The 27,430-nt window shown below is 46.9% G+C and overlaps 2 protein-coding genes and 1 long non-coding RNA gene across 10 annotated transcripts in view; 1 reads left to right on the top strand and 2 right to left on the bottom strand.

Annotated features, from left to right (window-relative positions):
• The window catches only part of GTF2E2 (general transcription factor IIE subunit 2), a 60,684-nt gene extending 57,227 nt beyond the window's left edge, over positions 1–3,457 (bottom strand). The window contains exon 1 of the mRNA XM_037896640.2: positions 3,306–3,457. The gene's annotated coding sequence lies outside the window, so the exon portion shown is untranslated. The remainder of the gene's footprint in view (positions 1–3,305) is intronic.
• Positions 3,458–3,639: 182 nt separating this feature from the next.
• On the top strand, positions 3,640–5,933 carry LOC119566063. Of its 2 annotated transcripts, XR_006290126.1 has the most exons (3): positions 3,640–3,763; positions 4,280–4,429; positions 5,451–5,933. It is a non-coding gene; the product is annotated as an uncharacterized LOC119566063 (long non-coding RNA). The 2 variants fall into 2 exon arrangements; XR_005225047.2 differs by lacking the exon at positions 3,640–3,763 and having other exon boundaries at positions 3,771–4,429.
• The window catches only part of WRN (WRN RecQ like helicase), a 110,557-nt gene continuing 89,052 nt past the window's right edge, over positions 5,926–27,430 (bottom strand). For 6 of the 7 annotated variants that reach the window (XM_037896633.2, XM_037896635.2, XM_037896634.2 and 3 more), the window contains 6 exons: positions 25,182–25,313; positions 20,496–20,658; positions 15,354–15,577; positions 12,940–13,032; positions 12,193–12,342; positions 5,926–7,690 (listed from right to left, as the gene is read on the bottom strand). In XM_037896633.2, coding sequence (XP_037752561.1) covers positions 7,574–7,690; positions 12,193–12,342; positions 12,940–13,032; positions 15,354–15,577; positions 20,496–20,658; positions 25,182–25,313 — 879 coding nt within the window. In that variant the 3' untranslated portion in view covers positions 5,926–7,573. Of the gene's footprint in view, positions 7,691–12,192; positions 12,343–12,939; positions 13,033–15,353; positions 15,578–20,495; positions 20,659–25,181; positions 25,314–27,430 lie in introns of those variants that run through there. The other variant, XM_037896638.2, reaches the window with a different exon arrangement.

Here is a 27,430-nt window from a genome sequence, read left to right as displayed (position 1 = left end):
AAAATTACAAGAATTTTATTACATTTTTAAAATTTAAATTAATTACAAGGGTTTTTTTTAAAAATAAACCTATTTAAAAATACATTTGAAATTGACAATCTATGTTAAGGCATAAACTTATTACAATCGTTTAAATTAAATACAAAAAAATAATATTAAACAGCAAATGTTTTAAAGAAAGTCAAACCACTGAACTGGTGGAAGACACTGTCTAAGCACCTGGACCCAGAGTTTGCTGAAGTGCTGAACCAACTTTTGACAGCAGTAGCCTCTGGTGCAGGTACAAAAAGAATATTTCTTCATTTCAGTTTATTCAGCTAGTTCAGTTCAATGACTAGTTCATTCAAAGTTAATCAATCAAATGGGAGTTGAAAAGGCATGACAGCTTGTTTTCCTCTTCAAATCTATGAATAAAAACTAGGCATGAGAGGATGAGCTCTACTAGTCCTAAAATCTCTAAGGACATGGTGATCAGAACCAATCCGTTCAATGACTTCACTACAGATAACACTTCCTTTGTTTAATATATTAATTACTTTTAAATACAAAGCATGTTTTGATAAACTTCGATAAAAAAATTCTTATGAATTCAGCACTTGATAGTTTCTTTTTAACAAAATAGTTTAAAATGCTGTTTCAATTTAATGCACTTTAATTTAATTTGAATTTCCAAATAGAGGTTGACACAAATCACAAATAAAAAATTAATCAATCATTCACCATTTTCTAACCATCAAAAATGTAAAAATTAAAAATCTGAATAAATGTAAAGGTAAAGCTATATAATTGCTTAAATATAAATAGCTACACCATATCCTCCTGGTTAGCAAAAAGCACCACCAAATTTAGTGTAAAGGGGCAATTAATTTTTCTTCAGGAAAATAACTAAAAAGTACAAATGGAAAAGACAATTAAAATTGATGATTTACATCAAGGTTTCCTGCTTGCTGATTTAAATCATTATTAAAGTTGGTAATTTAAATTGCTTTGCTCTGTTCCTAATGAGCTCTTTGGGGCACGGACTGTTTTTTCTTCTGTTTGTACAGCATCTAGCACAAAGGGCTCCTGGTCCATGACTAGGGCTCCTAAGCACTAGGGGAATACAAGTAATAAACAGCAGTAAATAAAATAGGCTCAAAAGCCTAAGTCTCACCGACTTTAGGAAGCAGAATCCACCCACTGTGCATGTACCACTTACACACTCACAGAATGTTTTTCAATTTGTCTTCTCTTAACGTGAAAATAGTTTACAACCAAAGACAGTCCATGCAACTGCCCCATTATAGGACCTTTACAACAGGCAAAGGATATTTTACAACTATATTAGCAACTTACTATCTATAAGTTGCTTGGACTGCTTGTGGATGTATAGACTGTGGTGTGGGGAGGGGGGCGGGGGGGTGTCCCCTGGCCGTCTTGAAATGTATAGATGGGAAATGTTACTAGATACTCCAATTGAAGTCTAAATCACGAAGCCCCGCACAGGGCTCAAGACGTTAATGAGATGAAATATCATCACATAAGTGCCCTGGCCTTACGCTAGAGGTTACACAGGATGGATAGGGATAAAAACACTGAATACAGGTGGGGACGCCCTTCACTCTGTGCTTCATACTTTCAAGTGCTCATGGATACTTACAACGGACACCATCAGTTTAATCACTTGTCTGAATTTTTTTAAAATTTTCTTTCTACTATTGTTACACTCAATTAACGGAAAGAGAAGGTTATTTTTCTTCACTTTATTTTGCTGAGTTTGTTTACTCTGTGCATTGGCAAGGCTAAGCATCTAGTCCATCTGTCAGGTCCCCCGGAGCACATGGTGGTGTCTCATGTAGGACAAGGAACAAGAAATATGTTTAAAATCCAAGCCACCACAACAGTAAGAAGACCATGGACTGGGTGAGGGCCTTGGGTAGGAACCACACACGACCGTCCACTGAGGTGATGTTTGAGTCATAGGTGCTGGAATTAGGAGTGTGGGGTATGCCACACCACCCCCTGGCTTGAAATGGTTTCCATTATAGACAGGGTTTACAGTTTAGTTCAATAGCTCTCAGCACTCCCATTATAAAAATTACTCCAGCAGCCCTGGTTTGAGTGACACTTGGCAATAAGCAGCAAACCCATGAGCCCTGCTGTCTTTTGCAGTTAGAGCAGTGGAGACATGTCTACAGCAACAGGTTCACTGACAGCTTTCCTGTGGGCCCCATCCACTCATTTGCAACTATGCTGGGACCAGTTCTGCACAACAGCAGGACCCACGCAGTGAGGTCTCTGAGCAGGGGGGAAGAGAGGGAGTCCCCTTGGGCCCATGCAGCTGTTGGAGGAGGAGGGGAAGGAAGGGGTCCCCTTGGGAACATACAGCTGTGGGGAGCGGGAAGGTCTTTGCTGGCCCACTCACCTCTGTGTAAGGGGCGGGGGGTGGAGAGAGGGATCCACTGTGGGCCACACAGCTCTGTGGGGAGGAGGGAAGAGGGAGAATCCCCCCCGCCCCGCAACCCATGGAGTTGGGGGGGGGAGAGAAAGGAAATCCACCCCTACCCACTTGGCCAAAGGAGCCACTTGGCCAGTGGAGCTCTGCGGGAGGAAGAAGAGACAGGGGGTCCCCTCAGCCCATGCAGCTCGGGAGGGGGGGGAAGAGGACAGACAGCCCCCCCCCCGGCCCGTGCAGCTCGGGGGGAGGACAGACACGGGCCCGTGCAGCTCGCGGGGAGAGGGGGGAGGACAGACACGGCCCCCCCCGGCCCGTGCAGCTCGGGGGGAGAGGGGGGAGGACAGACACGGCCCCCCCCCGGCCCGTGCAGCTCGGGGGGAGAGGGGGGAGGACAGACACGGCCCCCCCCCCCGGCCCGTGCAGCTCGGGGGGAGAGGGGGGAGGACAGACACGGCCCCCCCCCCCCCCGGCCCGTGCAGCTCGGGGGGAGAGGGGGGAGGACAGACACGGCCCCCCCCCCCCCCCGGCCCGTGCAGCTCGGGGGGAGTGGGGGGAGGACAGACACGGCCCCCCCCCCGGCCCGTGCAGCTCGGGGGGAGAGGGGGGAGGACAGACACGGCCCCCCCCGGCCCGTGCAGCTCGGGGGGAGAGGGGGGAGGACAGACACGGCCCCCCCCGGCCCGTGCAGCTCGGGGGGAGAGGGGGGAGGACAGACACGGCCCCCCCCCGGCCCGTGCAGCTCGGGGGGAGAGGGGGGAGGACAGACATGCCCGCCCCCCCCCGGCCCGTGCAGCTCAGGGGCGGGGGGGTGTCCTCGCGTTCCCTGGCTGCCCCGCTCCAACCGCCCGGCTCGCGCCCGAGAACTCACCGGCGAGCGAGGCCGCCCTGACGCGCGGCGCGGAGCGGAGCGGGGGGAGGGGCGGCGGCACCGGAGCGCAGGCAGAGACGCAGCGGGCTCCGGTCGCGGCTGCGGTCCGATTGGCCCAGCGGCGCCCGCCGCTCCTCCCGTCATGCCCCGCGCGGCCGTGGGCGAACCGGCGCCGCGCGCTGACGTAGCGCTCGGCCTGCGCCCGCCCAGAGCGGGCCCCGGGTCACCGCGGCAGCCCCGGAGCGCGGAGAGCAGCCGCCGCAGCGGCCGACGGGCCTGGGCGCGGGCCGGGGGTCCCCGTGCTCTGGGTCCTTCGTGCTCACCCGGGACCGCCCCTCCCCCTCCCCTGTGGGTCGCGACTTGGTCCCCCGAGTTCAGCGGGTCCCTGGGCCCAGTGGGCGCCCCCGGCACGGCTGGGGGAGGGGCGGCGGGCCCGCGTGTGAGAGTACCCGCCTCCGGTAGGGCGAGCCGGTGTCCCGATTTTATAGACAGCCCCGATAGCCGGGGCGTTTCCTTAGAGGGGCTCCTGTTACTCCCCCCGCCCCTCCCCCGGTTTGTCACACGTGCTGCCTGGTCACCCTGGCCTCAGGTGACTCTTAAGCAGCTGGGCACAGACTGGTTGTGAGTTTTATGCTTCGGGTTCACCAACCCGCGTATCAAGTGTAAATGCCTCAAGACCTGCAACAGCCTTAACATGGGCCCCGGGGGGAGTGGGTGCGGTGCCACTGTGCACAGGCAAAACTCATGCCCCAGCCCCAGCCCCGACCCGCCCCGGGGCAGATCTCTTTGCTTCCCCGCAGAAAATTCCAGGGAAGCCGCACAAGTGGTCACGCCCCCTTCCCCGGCAGCACAGGTGCCTCCTTGCCAGTGCCCAGAGCAGCCGGCCGAGAGGTAAAGCACCGCGGGGAGAGGGCTGGGGATGTTGTTCACGGGAGTCACGTGCCACTCCCCCCCCCCCCTTTCGGTGAGCACAGAGCTGCCGGGGTGATGGAGGGTGGCAAGGATGCCGTTCTGGCTCGCTGACTGCAGCTGGATGCCACCTCCTGGGTCCTAGTGCGGGTCGTTCTCCGCTTGTGTGTGTGCTGGGTGCCCTGCGTGGATTCCTTCCCGGTTTCTGTACAATGGTGAGTGCCTGCGGTGGGGCAGGGGGAAAGGAGCTGGGGTGGGGGAAGCAGCAATGGGGAAGGAAGGGGGGTAGGATCGGGGAGGGGGGTGAGGGTGTGAGGGGAAAGGGATAGGGGAGGGTGTGAGGGGAAAGGGCAGTGGGGAAGGGGGATAGGAGAATGGGGACGGGGTAGCAGGAGCCTGGCATATGGCATTCCCTCGGTGGCAGCAACAGCTGGGACTCAGCCATGAAACAGGCCCATTGCACCTGCACCCCCACCCCACTGAGCCTCAACTAGCTGCACCCTGACCCCCACCCAACCCCCACTCCCACAGCACCTTGACCCCCCCTGCTGAGTCCCCCCCCCCACACCCAGACCCCTGTCTGCTGAGGCCCAACCACCTTCACCTGGGCCCTCCTACAGAATCCCATTGCCCCTAAACCCAGACCTCCCCAATGAGCCCTTTTGCCTCCAGATCCCCCACTGAGCTCACCTGCACCCAGATTGACCCCCCACTGAACTCTCTCACCCAACACCTGGATCCCCCCCACTAAGCTCCTCCACACTTGGATGCTGCTGGGCTAAGCCTACCTGCCCACACCTGATGCGACTGGTGTGGAGGGGCAGGGACCAGCGGTTTTTCTGGAGCAAGCCTGACTCTTGCAATGTGTCAGGGTTAGGTGCAACCTCACCACCAAATCCCTGCCCTGGGGGTGCTGCAGGGTGATCTGCTACCTCCATGCACCCAGTGGCCTGTGCTCCCCCACTGCCATGCTGGAGTCTCTGCATTTATTTATTGACAAATAAAACTTTCAGAATTTTAAAATCTGGGCAGAATTTTTAATTTTCTGGCGCAGAATGCCTCAGGAGTAACTATGGGAGACATTATGCTGTGGAAGTTCCTTGAGTCACATGCAGTAATGAACTAGAGCACACAGACTAAGGATGATGAAGGTTGACCCTGGGGGGAATGGCTCATACTTTCTCTTAGCTATTGTAATTAGAATTATCACAATTTTTTCACACTTTTCTGCTGCAGAAGTGAAGAGGAGCTGGTGTGCCAGGAAGCTCAGATGCACAAAAGGATGCTGCTCCTTGTTCATTCTACTATGAGAGGCCTTTACCAGATAACATGATGTCTCTCATTTCCATTTTGGTTTATTTGGCTGACACACTCCTCCCCCAGAACAGCATGGTACTGTATTGTTCCTTTGGGTTAAGTTTTGCTTTGCCTACTGCTATGAAACATTTTCCTGTATCTTATACTGTGTCTGGTGGGTAACTAACTTACTGCTGTAGGGGTATGCTGGCTGATTTTGACATTACATTTCAAATCAGAATTTTTAACTTTTATTGATCCCTAATTCAAAAAAAATCCAACCCACATTATCCATACATTTTAAAAATGGAAATTTCATCTCATAGAACTAATGCTTGGAATTACAAACAAGTCTGATTTCTCAAAAAGGGTAAATGAACAGGATTACAGAAAGAAAGCAACAATAAACTATATGTATTGTAAGTACCGTTATGCAGCATTTTATTATAAAAAATACACCACAGTGCAAGTACAAAGTGCATAATGGCAATTTTAAAGGTATCTATCACATTTTACCATATATATATAATTTTCATAAATTCAATAGAAATATAGTGAGTTCCATACAGTACATCTTACATCAGATATACTGCACAGTATTATCAGATCAAAGCAGATTTAACGTTAGTAGATCCAGACTGCTGAGCTGACATAATATGTATTAGCAGCAAGGTAACACTTATTCATTTTGTGGTACTGAACCATCTGCAAGATCCCCCATATTCTACATTCTTCCATGTCTACTATCAGCCTTAAAAAAAAAAAAAAAAGGCACTGTAAAAACTTAGCACCTCCATAATAAACTCAATTCCAACTGATGAGACTAAGGTTTTGAAGATGTTCATGGAGAAAGTAAATGCACAACAACAAGCAGCTGAGATGGCCTGGAAAGAACTTCACAGAAGTTGCCCAGATTTTCACATTTGGATGGTAATAAATGGAATCTACTAATACAGCGTTTCTCAAACTGATCCCCAGGGGTACTCCAGGGGGTCCACGGGCCCCGCTGATCAACTCCTCCTCATCCAGGAGGTGCAGCGGGGCTAAGGCAGGCTCCCTGCCTGCCCTGGCTCCGTGCTGCTCCTGGAAGTGGCCGGCACGTCCCTGCAGCCCCTGGCGGGTGAAGGTGGGGCAAGGGGGTCTCCGCGTACTGCCTCCACCCCGAATGCCAACTCCGCAGCTCCCACTGGCCAGGAACTGCAGGCAATGGGAGCTGCAGGGGCGGCACCTGTGGGTACAGGCAGCACACAAAGACCCCTGCCCTCGCTCCCCCCCACCTAAGTGCCGCTGCTAGTGAAATATGCTCGTCGCTTTTGGGAGCCACCCACAGTAAGTGTCACCGGCCAGAGTACACACCCAAACACCCTGGACCCCTGCCCGGACCCCTGCCCAGACCCCACACCCAAACTCCCTGACAAATCCTGCACCCCCTTCTGCACCCTACTCCTGCCCCAGTCTGGTGAAAGTGAGTGAGGGCGGGGGAGAACAAGTGATGGAGGGAGGGGGGATGGAGTGAGCAGGAGGCAGGAAGAGGTGGGGGAGGGGTGAGGCCTTGGGGGAAGGAGTGGAGTCAGGGTAGGGCCTGAAGCTGAGTGGGGAGGCCCACAAAATTTTAAATCAAAATGAGGGTCCTCGGATTGCTTAAGTTTGAGAACCGCTGTACTAATATATAATAAACTGACAGTAAAAATCTTGGAAAGTTTAATCCTAATAGTGAAAGTAGCAAACAGCCTCTATAAACAATGTTAATATGACCTAATTTAACCCTTGGGTCAGTTCTTTATGTACTTGAATTCAAGATCTTGCTGCTTGATGTGGGTGCTTCCCACACACTGACAAGTCCAAGAACTGAGGGGCTCTAGTTCCAGCCCAAGCTCAGTAATGGTTTCAACTGTGAACAAATGAACATGTACTTCAGAACGCTAGTTGTCCTGGAAACTAAAAATAAACCATCTCTAATGTAGTGCTTGCAACTCGACTCTCAATGACAATGGAGCCAGAATGCTCATGTATATGCTCTCTCTGAGCTTCTTTGAAAGAGAAAGTTGTTGATATTTCCAAGTTCAACCAAAAAGACCTTTTTTTGCTCGCACTTTGGATTTCTTGCCAGTAGTAATGGAAGAATCTGTTCCCTCTGAAGGTCCAAACCATTCTGGTAACTTCCTCTTTGCAGGCTGAGTCTGGAAGGAGATAAGTATAACATATTATTAAGGCTGCGAGTCTGGCACAGAAGTCACAGATTCTGTGACCTCTACAGCGACTGGTGCTGGCTCAGGGGTTGCCTGCACCAGGGGGCCCCTGGGCCAGCAGCAGCAGTTTGGGTGTGTGGGAGGGGGCTCAGGACGAGGGGGTTGGGGAGTGCAGGGGGGTGCTTACCTCAGGGTGGGGGACTCCCCAGTTCCCACTGGCATGGCCACCCTGCAGCTCCTAGGTGGCGGAGGGGTCTCTGTGCGACACCCGCAGGTCCCACCCCTGCAGCTCCCATTGGCTGCGGTTCCAGGCCAATGGGAGCAGCGGAGCCCCCTGCCTTGGCCCCTGCATCCGCCGCCTAGGAGCTGCAGGGATGCGGAGCTGGGTAGGAAGCCCCTGCCCGCCCCGCCAATCCTTCCCACCTCCCAGCAGGGGTCCCAGACCACAGCCCCCCTCCCCCAGCACCCCTGGACACCCCCCCCCCAGAGCACCCATGGCTCCCCCTCCCAAGTTTTAGTCACGGCAGGTATTTTTAGTAAAAGTCATGGACAGGTCACGGGCCCGTGAATTTCTGTTTATGGCCTGTGACCTGTCCATGACTTTTACTAAAAACACCCGTGACTAAAACATAGCCTCACATATAATACACAGTGCTACAGTAACATGGACTATTCCACACCTCAACTGAACAATAAAAATCATGCTCATCCGGAGAAATGCAAATATGTGTTACCCTACTGTAAGGTTCAAAATGCTCTTCGTGAGGAAAAGGTGCATGTTTTTAAAACGACTCCAGTGAACATGAAGTACCAGTCCACCAACAGAGCAACAGCAGGAGCCAAGGCTTGGAATGGGCGGGTACGTGCCAGTATAGCATAGCAGCTATTAGGCTGTTCTTCAGAATCTCAGATTTTGTTTAAAAAAAAAAAAAAAAAAAGGCAGTCTCTAGCTATTATGATTGCAAAGAAAACTCAACAAATGAATTAGTGTAACTGATGCAGCAACACCTATGAGAGTCTTCAGAGAGCCTGGAACAATCCTCCTGCCCAATTCAGCTCAATGAGGGGTTCAGGCAGAGGTCCAGGGATGATGATTTAAATGCTGACATTAACTATTTCTCTTTTGTAAGGGTGTGTAACAAAGGGGAGGGAGGGTTACAGATCTGTGCCATTTACTGTGAGTGACAGCTCCTCTTGGTGTCATGAGAGAAATTTTCCCCCTCCAACCCATGGAGCCCGGCAGAGCCATAAGCATGTATACACCCCACCAAAGAGTAGCCAAGCCCAGGAGAGGGGTCAAAAGTTGCACAAACTACAGTGAGCACATCTCATTTTGGTGATTCATGGGCAGGCCTTATTTTGTGAGCAGAGTCAGGATGAGTGCTGCCACCCCATCCCCCGCTCCCACCCCCCACCAGTTTGACCCTGTCCAATAAGAACAAGGAGAAGCTGGGTAATTTTTGGTTGTTGCAGTGTATCAGCTTGAGAAGGAAACAATGGCTTCTGCAGATTAGAAAAGACCAAAGTAATCAGAATGTGGGGTAAACCAGGCTTGGTGCCTGGATGCAGCATGCAGGGGCCTGGCTCTTGACTGGTATGAACATCACATCAGTGCTCCTCACCATGCACTGGCTACTAATAAAATTCTGGGTACATTTCAGGGTCTCTCTCTTCTTCAAAGCCCTGAAATAGCTACAGCCCAATTATTGCAGGGACCACTTCTCTCCATCCCCTGTCTATCCTGCTTTGGTGAAGTGGGAGAGCCCAGGTTTCATCATGTGACAGCTGGACATTTAAGCAAACATTCCACCATTACGGCATAAAATTTCCACAAGTCAGGCAGAGTCACCTTCAGATTGTAGGGGGGAGGCTCTCCCTCACCCTCCATGGGATGGACAGAGCCCTCCTCCCCAATTCCCCTGCCCCCGAACAGCCTGGGCAAAAACTTCCTTTCCTTCCAACCCTCCTTCCCCCAAGCAACTTAGGCAGTGACTCACCTACCCCATCCAGAGTGCCCGGACAGGGAATCCTCTCCCAAGACCTCGAGTAGCTCACCTAGAGATGCTCTCCCTCCACAACCTCCTCAGCACCCCACAAGAAGCTGGACGAGAACCCAACAACCAACTTCCCACAGGCCCAACAAAGGATGCATCCTCTCAGCCCCATACTAGTCAGGGCAGGGGCCCATTACTCAATTCTACCCCAGTGCCCCATAGACTTGGCAGTGACCTTCTCCACAAACCATCCTCACCCACACACCTGGCTCTCAGTTTACTGAACGCCGACCCCAGTGACTCCCCAGTGGGAGCGAGCTGGGACTCTAGTCACTCTTCATGAGATTTTAAAGCCTTCTCCCAAATGTGTAGGATAGGAATAGGTAAGATGGGCCCTTCTCCACCCATTGACTACATCGGCTCTAAAGCTGCCACACCCCCTGCCAGGCACAGTGCTTCAACACCTACATTACTCTAAATGTCCAAAGCACTGTACAAACCTCACTGGCCATCAGCTAGACAGGCTATATCCCCATGTACTGATGGAGAAACAGAATTAAAGCCATGTACCCTAGGCTACCACTAGCTAACACCAATGTCAAGGTGTTAAACTGTGTCTACAGTAGGTGCCACATAGCATTTGCAGGCATATCAGTGACTGAGAGTTACCCTATTTAAAAAAGTCCGTTTTTCCTCATGGGAACAGACTTGCTGGAGGAACGTGGATAAGAAGAGAGGAGCTCTTCACTCTTAACCCCTGTGTTCACTCCTCTAGACCAGTGTTTTTCAACCTTTTTGACACTAAGGACCAGTTTGCTGGCTTACTAAACGGCATCAGGGAGCTCTCAGGGACCAGCACCCGTCTACGGTCGTTGAGAAACACTGCTCCAGATCACACTCCCTCTCAAGGTGCTGACACTGCACCATGAAGATGGGCACAGTATAAGAACAAGAGAGAGAGATTAGGCAAGATGGGGTGAGACACTGCAGAATTCTAAGTGTGGCTTGGATAAGGACAGAAAGTCTCCAGTGTGAGTGGGATTGGATAAGACCAAGAAAATACATTTGCTGTAGTTGTTAACTCTGGATTCTAAAGAACCTCATCCAAGCCTTATTTTGGGCAGGGAGTGGGAACTGTGATCCAAAATCCAGGCTGCTAAGTGATTCAATGTTGGATCCAGATGGGGTTGGGCTGTCTTCCTGCTTGCAAAGTAAGATGATTTCTGATTGGCAGGATTAACAGCTATTCCTTTGCTAATAAGAACAGGCTGGAACTGAAACAACCATGCCCAAAGCAGCACCACCAGCATATTATTAGAGGCACCACAGTGCCTATTTTAGGAGAGGACAAAAAGAAAAGAATGATACACATGAAGAAAAGCAAAAAGGTCTTAGGTGGATTGGGATCTGCATGCTTCCCTATCAAGCTACGAGCCAAGACTGGAAACCCAGTATGCTCCCTGCTTTATAAGATCAGGGTCTTATAAGATCTTTTATGAGATGCTAGATTGTGGCAGAGAATTACTGTATATAAATTGATGGAGTCTGGCATCTTTAGGGCAGAGAGGGAGACTCCGGATGGTTAAAAATAAAATGTAAATTTAAATTTCTGTGGAAGTTAACACCAAGAATTGTAACACGTTCAATACAAACAAGACACTAGCATGGCTGGTGAAGGGGGGATGGACAGGTGAGCCTCCTACTCAGTGAGATCGGTCCCACTGAAGTCACTGGACTTTCACTAAATTCTGCTTTCACAGTCATTGTAAATAATCAGCGGCTGATAATACTTGGTGCACTGTTTTTAGGCTAGAAGCTCTTTGGGGCAGGAATTATTATATATTTGTACAGCACCTAGCACAATGGGACCCAACCTGACTGAAGCCTTTAGGTCCTACTGCAGTATAAAAGTTAAACAACATTAATTACTATAGATCCGACTTTAACAGCATATTCTTACAAAAAGGATAGGGTATTTTAATGTATATAGAAACTGAATTAAGATATGCATCCAGTAGTCCCAAATGGTGAGAAGGTACTAACTATAGTAAGTGATATTTTACAAGTCTGTCTGGTTTGTTAGCCTCAGGGTAGATTATTTCTAACACGTAAGATCTTATAGGCCTCTGTACATGGTATTAGTGAGACTGATACTGGATACTCTGTACAGTCTTGGTGTTCATTTTTAAAAGGATGTTGAAAAATTGGAGAAACTGTAGAAAGGAGCCACAAAAATGATTTGGAGTAAATGGCTTACAGTGAGAGACTTGAAGAGCTTAATCTGTCTAGTCTGAGAGAGACAAGCTTGATTTCAGAGCATAATTACTGCACGGGGAAAAAAACAGTAAGTTGTATGGGTCTGCCTACATAGCAAAGAAAAACCCACAGCTGGCCCATGCCAGCCGACTCAGGCTCGCGGGGCACAGGAAGACTTCTGGGCTGGGGCCCAAGCTCTAGGACCCTGCGAGGCGTAACTAAGATTATGGATCAGAGTACTACCTTTGATTGGGAGTCACTGAACAGTTCCTCTTCATCAGGATTCAAGGGAGGCTGATTCCAGGAGGCCAAACGAAGAGAGGTTTGATGGCTTGGTACATCCCGTTCTGCATTCGGGGGTTGTTTGTCATCCATCTTGCTGCTCTTTACAACCTTCCCATTTTAGAAGAATAAAACATGGCCTGTTAAAGCAAACTTTCCACTTACCGCATTAAGATTCAAAATCCAAACAATTAATATTTCATACATGGAAAGTTCTTTATTTTGAAAATAAGCTTACATAATAGTAAGGGAGGATATATAGTGCCTTCTACTTAATTAGACCACTAGTTCATTTACATCTTTTTCATCCCATCAGAACTTCAGGAAATGGAGCACTTATTTCAGACACAAGGTGCTAAAACTTGTATTTCAAAAGCCTTGTTGGTAGACCTGAGAAGCATTAGGCACTGCATCCCAGTTTTGGAGCCTTTAAATATTTGGTGGCAACTCCAAACTGCTTATTGCTCAGAGGTGTTCTTTCCAGCAAAAGGGTTAGTTAATATATAGAGATGGACTGAGATGTTTCTGTCCACTAAGGCTTTTGTACAACACCTATCACCCTATTATTTATGTGCTAGGAAATTTCAGCCCAAAACAAAGTTGTTCAGAAAGACATGAACATCAAAAATAGGGCATTGGAATAGATTACCCATCTCACTCGCTAACAGCAAAACTATCACGTGTTACAATATAAAGACACAAATTTACCCAAGGTGAAGAATCCATATGTGGATGATCTTGTTTTGCTCCTTCCCTGGACACAAACTTGTATGTGTGTGTGGTTGGCTTCTTTGAATTCGCCTTTAAAAGCAATAACAAATGTGAGATTGGTACTAGCGGGGCACTGGGTTACTAGAACTAGCATCTCTTTCAAAGGCACTGAACTCGGTCCTAGCTCACAAATGAACAGGAGCTCAGTTCTCTCAACTTAGTCCCCATACATTCATTGTTAAAATACTATGGTAAATTTATTGTGACTGTTAAAATGCACCACGCCAATAACTTTCCATCACTGGATCTGCTATATCAGTTACAAACAGAAGTACATTTATGCAGAAATCAAAGTCTTTAGATCTGGCATGGAGGCAACTTCAGAAAACAAGGGCAGCCTCAGAAGGGAAGCAGGAAGGAAAGCAGTAAACCAGCGGGGCTAAGTGACAAGACTCCAGAGGTTACTCGAGACAAAAGGATACACTTCTGGAAATTGAGACAGAGCCTTGGCAAAGCCAGTAAAGTGGATTGAGAGATTAGGAATGTTAAGATGAAATCCCCAGCAAGAGGCTACTAAAGAAACTCTGCAGTAGTCAGGGGGTGACAGGCAAAGTATTGTCATGGATCAAAAACTGGCTAAGAGACAAGAAACGAAAAGTAGGAATAAATGGTGAAAGTTCATCAGCAAAAGGTTAAGAGTGGGAACCTGAAGGTTCCATATTGGATCCCATGTTACTTAATATATGTATTAATTATTTAGAAAAGGTGCAAGCAGGAAGGTCGCAAAGTTAGCGGACAATACAAAATTTTTTAAGTTAATGATGACTGGAGCAAAACTCACGTTTTTTCAGCAAAACCTGAAACACGTTCATGCTTAATTTTATCTCTGACAAAAGCCTCCACTTTTACTAGCATAGTTATTCTGCTTTTCAGAGCAACACAACTCCCCTGCTCATGTGGTTCTATAGCCACAGTGCCAGCATAGACATACGTACCCAGGTTGGCATAAACAGCCCTTCAGCTGCAATCTCACAATGCTACATTCCGTTCAGGAGTTGGAACGTTGGGAATCATTAGGAAAGGGACAGATAAGACAGAAAATATCATATAGCCTCTATACAAATTCATCGTATGCCCACATCTTGAATACTGCGTGCAGATCTGGTCGCCCCATCTCAAAAAAAGATATATTGGAATTGGAAAAGGTACAGAAAAGGGCAACAAAAATGATGAGGGCTATGGAACAGCTTCCATATAAAGAGAGATTAATAAGACCTCGACTTTTCAGCTTGGAAAAGAGACGACTAAGGAGGGACACATGATAGAGGTCTATAAAATCATGAGTGGTGTGGAGAAAGTAAATAAGGAAGTGCTATTTACTCCTCATAGCACAAGAACTAGGGCTCACCAAATGAAATTAATAGGCAGCAGGTTTAAAACAAACAAAAGGAAGTATTTCTTCACACAACTCACAGTCAACCTGTGGAACTCTTTGCCAGAGGATGTTGTGAAGGCCAAGACTATAACAGGGTTCAAAAAAGAATTAGATACGTTCATGGAGGATAGGTCCATCAATGGCTACTAGCCAGAATGGGTGGGATGCAAAACCATGCTCTGAAGCGTCCCTAGCCTCTGTTTGCCAGAAGCTGGGAATGGGCGACAGGGGATGGATCACCTGATGATTACCTGTTCTGTTCATTCACTCTGGGGCACCTGGCATTGGCAACTGTCAGAGGACAGGATACTGGGCTAGATGGACCACTGGTCTGACCCAGTATGGCCGTTCTTATGAGTGACCTGTCAGGTAGTGCTTTTGAACTCTGCTGCCTAGGGGTCAGAGTGTCCAGAAGTCCATCTTGCTCCTAAATGCCTGGCACAGTCTCCAGTTTATCTATCTTAGGCATTCATAGGGCTCCATCACCATAGCATCTGAGCACTTCACTATCTTTAATGTGTTTACCCTCACAACACCCCCGTGAGGCAGGGCATTATCCCTACTGTATGATGGGGAACTGAGGCACGGGAGCCTGAGTGACTTGGCCGAGGTCACACAGGAAGTCTGAACAAGGTTTTCGTAATTCCATACAGGAGTAGGTAGTGTCTGAACAGTGCAGGAAGAGACACTGCAGGGCATTCATATCATTTACCCACAGAACAGGAAAGCACACGGGTTTCTCCCATGCACACAGGTTTCTCTTATGCAAAGCTGATTTCAGTGATTAACAACACGTTCAAAACTTGAATTGTGCTAAAAATGCAGCTACTTTCATTGGTACCTGATGTATAAGAAGTTAATTAGAACACCACTTAATGGCATTATAAAAAGCATCTTAAATCAAACATTACGACGTCTCTACAAAATAAACCTTCTTTTTGCAGAAGCAGACTGGCTTATAACTTGCTTTACTAACCTCTGTTTCAGTCCATGGCATTCCTTCCTTGTTCTTCTGGGCTGGCCCCATGCTGGCCGGCAGCCCTTCACACTCAGCTGAGAGGCTTTTCTTGCCTGACTCACATGGTTGGCCCAGCTGCCCATTTCCACACCCTTTCTGCAGCAGCGCAATTGCCATTCGGATCAGGTACAGCTCGATATTTGCAGGGACCAGTGCTCTAATCGCTGTCATTCTGGTTACATCTTGGAAGGATAATATATATATATATTTTAGTAAACCCCCCAAGTTCCTGAAGTCCTTGTCCAAATTAGAGCTCCAGGAGCACTCTGTTGAGCTTTGGAGAAGGAGGGTTGAACATCAACAGCCAGTGAATTTTCCCCTCATTAAAGCACAGCATATTTTAGAGCATGGAATGGGTTAAACAATACAATAAAATACAGTTCACAGCTTGATCTTCATGAGAAAGGAAAATATTAGCCCAATCAGCAAATCCTGACCTCACAGTCATGCAACCCCACTGCAGTCAAATTTGGTCCAATTAGCCATTAGCACTCTTCTCCCCAACTTTCCTTCCCCATCTCCAGCCAGGTGCTGTACTTTAAAGGCAGCTAGGCTCTTCTACAGCTTTCCTCTTATTTTAAGACACTGCATCGACAATGCCCTTAATTCACTTTCTTAGTGAAGAGGAGCACTGTAGGAGTCTGTCCACCTATGATTTGTAGTAGATGGCAGCCACGGGCTCACAGAAAATAAGTCATTTCAAACTCCTCCCCTGCTGATCCAGCTGTTTTTCAGCAGCACTGGCCAGTGCAACCCCCGCTTTCTGTCCAACTGAAATTGGAGTTCTCCGAGCACCCAGTTGAGTTTATGCAACTGAAAGGTGAGTTGAAGGTGTCTGGATAGCCCTCTAACTGCTCCTAAAAGGGTTTCTGGGCTCATTGAAAATAGCAGGAGTGTGAAGGGGTCTGGAAATTTCAGAGAAACTAAAAACTGACCAAATGCTAAAAGGACACTTTTATTAAAAAAATAAAAATAAAGAAAAAATATGTTTCCAATATCTCCTTCTCATAGTGTAGGAATGTGTACCTGTAAGTTGGTGCATAAGAAGGTGGTGTGGCATTTTCATTGTTTTATTTGAACAAAATATTTTCAAAAAGGACCATGTCCAATCACAATATCAACTTTAACAATAAATGCTAGCCACAAATGTCTGTTATTTCTTCATTTTTATCCAGAGCAGTGGTCATTTTCTTAGTTCGAAGTTTGTGTGCATCTCTCATCAGCCCCCAAACCAGCAGCAGGCCCACACACCACGGTGTTGGGATAACGAACTGCCCTCCCTGCACTGATTCAAAGAACAGCCGTCAGCCTCACCACCACAAACCACAAGTAACAGCACTTGCAGAATGCTTGCCACCTAATGTTCTCACGGTGCTCTACGAGACGTAGGTAAGCATTATTATCCCCACTTATAGATACAGGGTGGGACTGTCAAAGGAGCCTCATGAGTTTGAGCTCCCTGAGGGTTATTTGAAATTCCAGCCATAATGCTTAGCATTTACAGTAAATATAGAGCTATGCATGATTCCAGCTCTTTGAGTGTTACCTAAATAATCTTTCAGGGAGTTCACTGTTACTACAAGTATCTGTGATAAAATCAAACTAACCAGAATAACATGCTCTCCACGTGTTACGGTCATGAAAGGCACTTTCTAACTGGACTACCTCCAACTCAGCCAAGTGCTTAGGCATTGCATCACATACAATATGAGCCAGTATAAAAGGGGTCCTTTGCAACTTGGCCTAAGGGAGGTACAGGAACTCCTCACTTAACGTTGTAGTTATGTTCCTGAAAAATGCGACTTTAAGCGAAACGATGTTAAGCGAATCCAATTTCCACATAAGAATTAATGTAAATGGGGGGGGTTAGGTTCCAGGGAAATTTTTTCACCAGACAAAAGACTATATTATATGTACATAACAATTTAATACTGGTACACAGCAATGATGATTGTGAAGGTTGGCTGAGGTGGTGAGGTCAGAGGGTGGGATATTTCCCAGGGAATGCCTTACTGTTAAATGATGAACTAATCCTCAAGGGTTAACTCGTTGTTAATGTAGCCTCACACTCTACAAGGCAGAAGGAATGAAGGGAGGGAAGAAAGCATAGCAGACAGACACACATCGTGTGCGCACGTGTGTGTGTGTGTGTGTGCGTATGCGTGTGCGCGCATTTCCCCTTTGAATATGCTGATCCCTGTCTTAAGTACACTGCCTTGTTAATTATATCAGCAAGCTGAGACCCACCTCAGCTGCTCCCTCCGGGACTGTCTTGTGTCCCCCCTGCTCTATGGAAGATGGGGCAAGCAGGGTGCAGGAGCAGGGGGGAGGGAGACACCCTGACATTAGCCCCCCTCTTCCTGCCCTGCACAGCAAGCAGGAGGCTCGGGGAGCAGCTCCAAGGCAGAGGGCAGGAGCAGCACATGGCAGTGGGGGAGGGACAGCGGAACTGCCCGCAATTGATAGTCTGCTGGGCAGCTGCTGCACAGGGAACTTAGTGGAGCAGGGAGCTGCTAGGGGGGCTGCCAGTCCACCCTAGTTCCAAGCCCCCACCAGCTAGCCCCACCCGGCTGCTCTTCCTGCAAGCAGTGGACAAAGCAGGCGGCTGCCAAAGGGAGCACTGCACAACTTTAAACGAGCATGTCCCCTAATTGATCAGCAACATAACAACAAAACAACGTTAACCGGGACGACTTAAAGAGAGGAGTTCCTGTATGTGCTCATTTGTCACAAATATCATTTGCTGTTAGTTTGACATAACAAGGACTTCTCTGTAATCACATCAGCCACCCTGGTGACGGCACATCCAAACAAGCCAAGCTCTCATGCTACAGGTCTGCCTGCGCTCTCCTTAATGCATCCCTCTGCAGTCTCTTCCCCCATCCTCAGAATCACACCCCTAATGATCGAGTGATGTCACTGGCAATCACCTACCCTAATGTCATGGCCACCTCTCCATCTCAATCTCCTCCCCCAACTCTCCCTTGCCCCTCTAATCACAACACACCATAAGGTGGCACTGGTACCCTTCATAAACACTTTCACAGATTCACAGAATTTAAGGTCAGAAGGGACCATTGTGATCATAACGCAGGCCAAACAACTTCCCTGAATTAACTGTGGTTTAACTAGAACGGATCTTTTATAAAAAATAAGCAATCTTGATTTAAAGACTTCAAGTGATGGAGTATCCACCACATCCCTAGGCACATTGCTCCATCCAGTGATGGACTTCAATGTTAAAAGTCTGCATCTTCTTTCTAGTCTGAAATCTGTTTATCACTTAACAGCTGCTCACACTCTGCTATCCAGAAATAAAGTGACACACAGAGTACAAATGAATCATCTCTGGTAAATACTGACAATATTCTTCATTATATTTAAAAGGGACAAAAGTAGTTTACATCCAAAACCTTACAGAAAAGCTTAACACAAGTGTTTTCCTGATTTTTGTAGTTATGTGGAACTAGATTGTCCAACAAGTTCTGCAACAAGAGTGCTGCAGCCGAAACACCACGGCATTGTGTTAGCACATGGAAACAAAGGAGTGACTGACTATAAACGCAGCAGCCAGGTGTCACTGTCCCAGCTGAATGAAATGCACAGAGCCAAACACTCCACCCTGTGGAAGTCATTCAGATTTTATGGGGTTATCTGTAGTACAGATAAGAAGCTGATCTTGACAGTGCTGGTTAACAGGTACAAAGCTGAATTGCGTCTGGGCCCACAAGCCCTAGAAAGTTGCATGTGATCACTGTGCAGCAGACTGACCTACCTACAGGTCAGCTTAGTGTACAAAGTCCAGAAATAACGGAGCCCAGCTCTACAGCAGGGAATTGCTGAACTGGTGAGAATGAGCCTTCAGACTCCCAGAAACTCCTCTGCTTATTCTAAGCTCCACGCTTTCCTCCTGCAAATGGCAATGACTCATGAATGGCCCCAGTAGAGTTGGGGGGTATGGAAAGAAGAGAAGAGTCAGAGCATTTTTCCTTATTGTTATTGTGTAACGCCGACAGACCCTTCATTCGTCGGCGGGCGGGATTGAACCGGGGACCTCTGGAGCTTAGTGTAAGAGCCTCTACAGCATGAGCTAAAAGCCAACTGACTCTTAGCTAAGGCTGTAGAGCAGACTCATTTTCTGTCTCTCTCTAAGTGGTCTCGGTGCCACTAGATGGAACAGAACACCACACCCAGGAGGTGTGTGGGATACAATTGTAATTGAATGAAATTTTTAAATAGAATGAAAATGAAAATAGAATGAATGAAAATCTTTTAAATAGAATGAAGATCCTCATCAATAGTTGCCATATTAGAGATCTGGGTTCTATCTCCAGCTCTGCTAGAAATGACAAATGCAACTTCTCCATTACCTCACCTGCAATATGGAGGGATGATAGCTGCTTCCTTCTGATGGGGAAACAACCACAGAGATGACATGACTCACCCAAGGCCAAGCAGTAGATCAGTGGAAGAGCTGGAAATTGAAACCCTGCTTTGGGGCTACCCGTTGTGAGCTTAAATCACTAAATCAGGTGCCCATCTAACATTAAAGAATTCTGATAAGTTTTAAAATGCAGGCAACAATCTATTTATTAGTTTACTTGTCTGGTTCTCTTCGTCACCCCAGTATCTTAAATGACCCAGGTTTGCAATGTGAGGAAATTTAAGATATTTTCAAGGATTCACTTGGCATGCTGCTGATGCCTAACTATTCACTGGGGCCAACGTTTTCAAACTCAGAGGCTGAAGTTAGGTGCCTAAATATGGACACAGTTAAAAAATTATGTCTGGATCTTTTTACATATTGTTGAGACACCAATCTTGTGTCTGCACTCAACTCAGAAGTTCTTAAAGAAAACTCCCCTCCTCCTCTCTTTTACGGCTTGAGGCTGTGGCTTGCCATGCACCCTTATCTCCCATTGGCTTGAAACCCAAGGGGAAGGCCCTTTGCCCTGCCATGCTCAGCCTGGCTCAGGAATGGGTCCTTTGAGTGATGAATTCTCACCAAAGGAACAAACAGGATACACAGGTTTCTTGTTTGCTTTATTCATATCCCAATGACTGTCATTGAGACCTTCAGACTAGAGCTGTGCTTCTCACCTGAGTTGATGGGAGGGTTTTGGATGATATCAGTAATAACCTTCTGAACCTCAGGAGTCAGACCCGCTCGTTCTAAGTCGACTGGGTAGCCAGCTTTCACGGCTTGGAATAAATGAGAGCCAACCACAGTGAGAGGCAGAGACCTGCTTTCACTTATACTCTTCTGAGGAAACAATGAGAGAAGAAATCTGAAGTGGTAAAAGTGTATGAGATCTAACAACAAAAGAGCCAAAGCCCTCTTTGAATCCCACCACTGACTCGCCCTTTCTCAATTGTATCAAACATAAGCTTCTTGTCTTCACTTCCAAGGCCTTTCACAGCCTAGTCCCACTTACCTTTGATCTTTCATTCAGTATCAAAAGGTTGGTTCCTGCCTCCAGCTGGCCCACGGCTCCATTCTTTATCGCCCACTTGCTAAATTTTCAAACTAGCACCTTGGTGCTTTCTCCTATGCTGCCCTGCTGCCTGGGAGGAGCTCCCCATAAACATCTGCAAAACTAACTCCTTATCCTCCTTCAAAACCTTCCTTAGGCTTGGTCTACACTGCATACTTACTTCAGTAATAACTACATCACTCAGGGGCGTGAAAAATCCATACCCCTAAGCAACATCATTATACCGACCTTAACCCCCCGGATAGACAGCGCTATGTCAGTTGGAGAGCTGCTCCCGCCGACATAGCTCCCGCCTCTCACAGAGGTGGAGTTATGAAGCCTATGGGAGAGCTCTCTCCCATCAGCTTACAGCGTCTTCACCAGACCTGCTAGAGCAGCAAAGCTGCATCCGTGCTGCTGAGCTGATGTAAATTTGTAGTGTAGACCTGCCCTCAAAAGTCTCCTTCGCTGGGATGCCTACAAAAAACATGACAACTGTTAGGCTGCTGGTGTGCTGAGACTACTGCCTGTCATGTCCTGATGTTTTCTTGTACTCCCTCTGCCTGTCTGTATTCATCTGTTGGTTTTTCTTTTATGCTTAGATTGCTCTGAGATGCTCTTTAGGGCAGGGATTGTCTTTTTGTTCTGTTTGTACAGCCCCTAGCACAATGGAGTCGTGGTCGGTGACTGGGGCTCCTAGGCACCACGGTAATACAAATAATAAATGATAATGCATGGTGCATGCTGCTTCACAAAGCAACAGCAAGAACAGGAGACCATCGCCTTTGACTACACAACAAGAACTCCAAACCATTTTACAAGGCACATTTTTCTGATCTCTTTCAGACACTGAATCCAATTTGTAAAGAGGTTTCACTTCAAAATATTACTTCTGGCTTGGAGAGCAATCTCTCACTGTGACCCTGAAATCCCATGCATATTAAAGATTCTGCTCTGAATTCAAATGTCTAAGGAGCAGAACCCAGAGCTCCATCCTTTAGCAGTGGCCATGGAGCCGCTGCAGACTTGCTACTACACTGTCATGGGGCTAGAGCAAAGAGAGACAACGAGCTCTTGCCAGGACCTACATGTTACATAGGACCAGTGCATCTCTATGGTTTGCTCTATACCTCTGGCCTGCTCACAATCGCCCCTACACTGCTACGGAGACAGTCACCACCAAGCTCTGCTCTGCTACCTGGAAGATGCGGATCAATCTCTGAGCATGGCAGTCTGCACCATGCAAAGGGAATCCTATTTTCACTGCATATGGGGTCTTCCACAGCTATTTCCAGGGCAACAGGATTTCACTGATGATGGAGAGACAGTTTAATGACAACCTAGTAGCTGTAACTGTATAATCAGCTCAGCTCACTTGTAACGTTCGGTTTGTTAAAGCCCAAAACATTCCTCAATAAAGCAACCAATTATCTACACCTTAACTGCAAGAGATCTGTAAATGCAGCAACCCTCACTGAGTCCTAATGTCGCTGTTGGCACCGCGAGAACAGAAACGATAACAAACAAAAGCTGAGTATTTCAAGTTCTTTTAGGTGGACTCCATTACCACAATCTTGGGGCAACATCTTTGATTTTGCTTGACTAGAGTTGAATTTTTTTACTGCCTGGATTTAAAATTAATTATTTTCCCTGAAAGAATTAGGCTTTATGTTTCTTTTATTGACTTTCCCCCAGACAATACACACAGGGGAAATGCAATAATCACAGTTATTTGATACTGGGCATCAAATTACCTAACACTAATTGTTCTATTGCTTCTCGTTAATTAGTCCTTGGGCATTTTAATATAGCGACTATCTGACAAGGTTCACTCACACACTCTTGGGAGGAACAAGAGAAGCTTGAGGCTATTTCAGCATCATACTAACGGATCGAAGAGCAATAAAAAGTGAGAAGCTGAACAAAACAGATATAAAAGCAATGGATTATGGAACCCGCCTTCGAAGGCACAGAGCAACATGCGTATTTCTCCCAGTGTGCTATGGCTCTCAGCCTACATAACAAATTAATAAAGAGTCCAGTGCAAAGCCCCTGGTAAGGTCACATTATGGTTAGGCAATGAAGGTTGGCTAGTTGTAAGTAGAGTTCTTTGAGACAGATTCTTGCATGTTCACTCCTGCGATACGCTGACTGGGAGCAGCCAGGACAGTGCAACCTTCTACTAGCCGTGCGCGTTAGTGCACATCCCTCCCCTGCCCCGAGCATCGGTGCGCGTTCTGTGGGTGTGGCTATAAAAGGGGGGCTTGGCACTACTGCCATCTCAGTTCCTTCCAACTACAAAAGTGGAATGCCACCTAACACTGAAACTAGGATGCTGGAGGAGCGGGGAACGCAGGTGGGGAGTGTGAACACGCAGAGTACACCTCAAAGAATTCCAGTTACCACCACCCAACCTTCACTACTTCTTCGAGTGTCCTCTGCATGTTCCCACTCTCAGGACAGTTAAACACGCAGGACTGTAAATAAGGAAGGAGGGAACGGAGTTTTAATTAAATAATGACTGAAGCACCACTCTGCCAAACTGTGCTTCAGAGCTGGATGCCAGATCCAATGCATAAGGTCCTGTAAAAGTGTGACTTGAACGCCATGGAGCAGCCCTGCATATTTCAATACGAGGAATATGTTTGGAGACTGCTACAGATGTACCTACCCTTCTAAGAGAATGGGTTCTAAGAGGACCAGAAGGAGAAAGGGAAGCTTTTTGATAAAATTCCTCAATACAAAGTCTAATCCATCTGGACAGGGACTGTACTGAAATGGCCTGACCCTTAGAAGTACCAACAAATGAAACAAATAACTTGGACAAGACATGAAGTTCTTCATTCTATCAGGTAATATAAGCTAAGAGCACTCATTTAAGCAATGTAATCTGGACTCCCCTTTATGCGAATGAGGTTTAGGAAAAAAACACAAGTAAATTTATATTCTGATTGATACAGAACTCCGAGACGACCTTTGGAAGGAATTTAGGATGTGGTCTAAGATGACTTTATCTTTATGAAAAGTAGTATGGGGAAGGTGGTCTGCCATCAGTGCATACAACGCGCTAATTCTTCTGGTGGAAGAAATTGCTATTATAAAAAGCTGTCTCTATGGAAAGATGAAACAGAGAACAATCCCACAGAGGCTCAAGCGGGGAAGATATAGGTTGTCTTAGTACTAAATTCAAATTCCATGGAGGGACCAGGTCATGAACTGGGGGATATGGAGTCAATAAACTTTTAAAAAAGGTTTTCATGAGACTGTATGAGAAGGTGGCTTTAACCTTTACATGAGTATGGACTACTGCCATTGCTGCTAGGTGGACTTTAATCAAGAGAAACAAACCCATTGTTTTTAAGTGTACCAAATGTTCCAAAACCGTTTGTATAAGGGCTGAATCTGGGTCAACATTCCCATCCGCTGCCCAAATAATTAATCTTCTCCATTTAAACTCTTAACTTCTCTCTGTCCTTGCGCCATCTGCCCACCCCCTGTATGCACTACAGAGAGGTGCCTACCTGGTGAGCAGACCTCCAAATCCTCTCTCTTGGGTAGAAGAAGTACACTTGGTCTGATGCTTGGGGCCTTTCTCTGCTACAAGGGCAGATTTGCCCTTAAAGGCACAAAAGGTGATTCCAAGTCATGGTTCCCAGAACTGTGCATATGCAATATTTTGTGCACTACCAACTCCCAAGTGCCTGTCTTAGCAGATGTGAGTAACATGGCTGAGATCAGGGTACAGAAAGAGTCACAGCTTTGGAAGTCTCAATCAGACAGTTGCACTGATATTTAGTCTTTCAATTTTACACTGAATTTTCCTGTGGGGCTTTTTTCAGGCCATTCGAAACTTACATGGAGGTACAATGCAAAGGGTTTGTTTTTTTTATATCCAGAACAGGGACACGGTACTCACCAGCCCGGGAGAAATGTCTACATGCAGCCCTATGTACTGTGTCTATGCCATAGTGCTATGGTACAGAAAGATGCTTCCATCTGACTATTGTGGGTTAAGAGATAAGTCCAGTTGGAGGTGGAAATGGCACAGTTATAGCAAAAACATTTCCCAGTGCTGCCTGGCCAGCCAGTGCAGATGGGGCATTCTGTTCCAGATACGGCAGGGATTTGGTGTTCCAAAAGCAGGGGCTCATTGGCAGTGTAGGGAGGATTTAAGGGAACAGCAGCAACTAACTCGGTCTGGCCCTCAAGGCTCATGTTTTAACAAGTTTGCAATCCCCAGACACACAATATTTCCACCACCTATTTTAGACAACCAGCATATCCACATCCCCGCCAATGGGAACTAACTTACCAAAGACTGGTTCCTCTCATGGAACAGCATGTAAGTTATGAGCTGTGACTGCGGAAGGGGGCTGCACCCACCTCTCTTCTGGAGGGCTGCTGGCTGCTTTTCCCTAGATCCACAAGTAGGGAATGTGTCTGTCTGTAGGGTGACAAACAAGAGTTAGCAGGAATAAAGCCCAGTAACAGCTGCCCAAGAAATCATCCTGTCTGGCCATCTGCTCTGGAATTGGAAATGGAAGAGCTAGCCTTTGAGCAAACTGGACTGTACAGTCAGACTGTTCAACACATAAACCGTAGAACAACCCCAAGATGGATGCTTATAATTCATATGCACACGCACACACACGTGTGCTGAAGCAAGCTATAGGACAGTCTGCTTAACATACCTGAGGGGTCACAAAATAACTGGTGTCTGGACCGACAAACACCAGACTGGTTGGTGAGTTTCTGAATTAGTCTGCACTGTTAAGAGTGTTTGATACTCATATGTACTGTAATATAGTAATGCAGAGTAATCTTTTATTTTTAAATAAACACTTATTTTTATGTGTTCTAAGTTAAGAATTTGTTTTTAAAAACTTGACAAGACTCCTTCTCCCAACCTCACTCCACACACACACGGTTCTGCCTCCACGGAAGAGGCCAACAAGCCTGCATCCCAGCGACCTGATCTGTGAAGCAGAGAGAAAACTCCTCCCAACAGTGGGAAACACTCATCTCTACCCAAGCACAGACAGTTCGGCAGGCACTCTTCCTGCCTGGACGTATCTGCTGGTTGGGACTCTGCAGGCGCTAGAGTGGAGAAGAAGAATCCTTTCACATCTAGGGTAAGCATAAGAGTGCAAAAACTCAGAACATGATTTCTGCTACTGGTAGCACAGAATCTCCCCGGTGCTTTGTCTGTCCCCACAATGATCAGCAAAGAAAGCACACTGGGACAGGGTGCCACCCTATGGATAGTAATGGACAGAATAATATCTAGCGCTTTTCATCAGTAGATCCCAAAGCACTTCACGAAGGACATCAGTATCATTATCCCCATTTTACAGTTCACAAAACTGAGGCATGGAGCAGTGAAATGACTTGCCCAAAGTCACAGCAGATCAGCAACAGAGCTGGGACCAGACCTCTGACCTCCCAAATCTAAGCCCAGTGCTCTGTCCACTAGGCCACAAGAAGGGAATCATAAAGTTCAGTGAGAATATTGGAAGAGTGGGTCCACTGAGCAAAGCATCCTTCAGAACAGTCAGGTCCACCAGTCTCCCAGGATGGACCAATAAAATGGGAAGCAAAGGTGAGTCCTGCCCTCAAACCAGGACAGGCAATAGTCTGACCTTGACAAAGGCAAATTCCATATGTCTCAGTCTCCAACCCCAACCCAAATATCAAATCTGGAGCGTAACCAGCTTTATGTGCTGAGCCAGAAACATCTGAAACAGTTCCATGGTTGTCATGGCAGCAATGAGACAATGGACCCATCCAGACCAGTTATTTTTTGAAAGGACATTCAAAATACTGAGGACAATCGCCTCAGTGGCTGAAGCACCAAACCAGACAGGAATTCAATCAGCTCAGCAAGGAAACCTGAGTGAAGAAAGACGGCACGTACACCAGTACAAGCTACATTTGAGACTGGTCCTAGGACTCAAGGTGGACACTGACAGGAGTTCAGTGATGGGGTGGGTATTGGGGAGTTGAGAGGAACCTCCTACATTTAAGATCAGATGCGAACAGCACAGACCGAGGACTTCTGCAGTCCTCATTATAATTAGAAATATCTATTTCTTTCCGCTACAGATTTGCCAGCCACTATGTTTAGGGCCACATCCTGCAGTCTGCCTTTACTGGAAGTTTTGCCTGAGTGAATAACTGAAGGCTTTGGTCCACATTTAGCACCGCAAATCAATACAATTTAAAAAAAAAAAAAAAAAAAACCACAACAACAACAACAACAGCTAACAAAACCCATTTTGCTTGTTTTCAAATATGAGCCACTGAAAGTCAAGAGCTGGAATGCTGATTTTGTATAAACCGAGCCGCTTTGAAAAAGAACATTGATGATAAAAGAGCTCAGTCTGCAATTTACCATGAATCCTAAAAACAGGCTGCATAGTTACTAGCTATTTTAAGAAAAACTGGATGCTTGCCACACACTATTTTAGGGAGTTTATATATGATTTCTAAAAGAACGGAAAGCAAGCTTGGGGAACTGGTGAATAATCAGTCCTCCTCTAAGTGTAACAAGATGTGTGCATT

This window comes from Chelonia mydas, chromosome 4 (assembly GCF_015237465.2).
Source record: "Chelonia mydas isolate rCheMyd1 chromosome 4, rCheMyd1.pri.v2, whole genome shotgun sequence".
Classification (NCBI taxonomy): domain Eukaryota; kingdom Metazoa; phylum Chordata; order Testudines; family Cheloniidae; genus Chelonia; species Chelonia mydas.
This window is presented reverse-complemented; position numbering and strand designations above follow the sequence as displayed.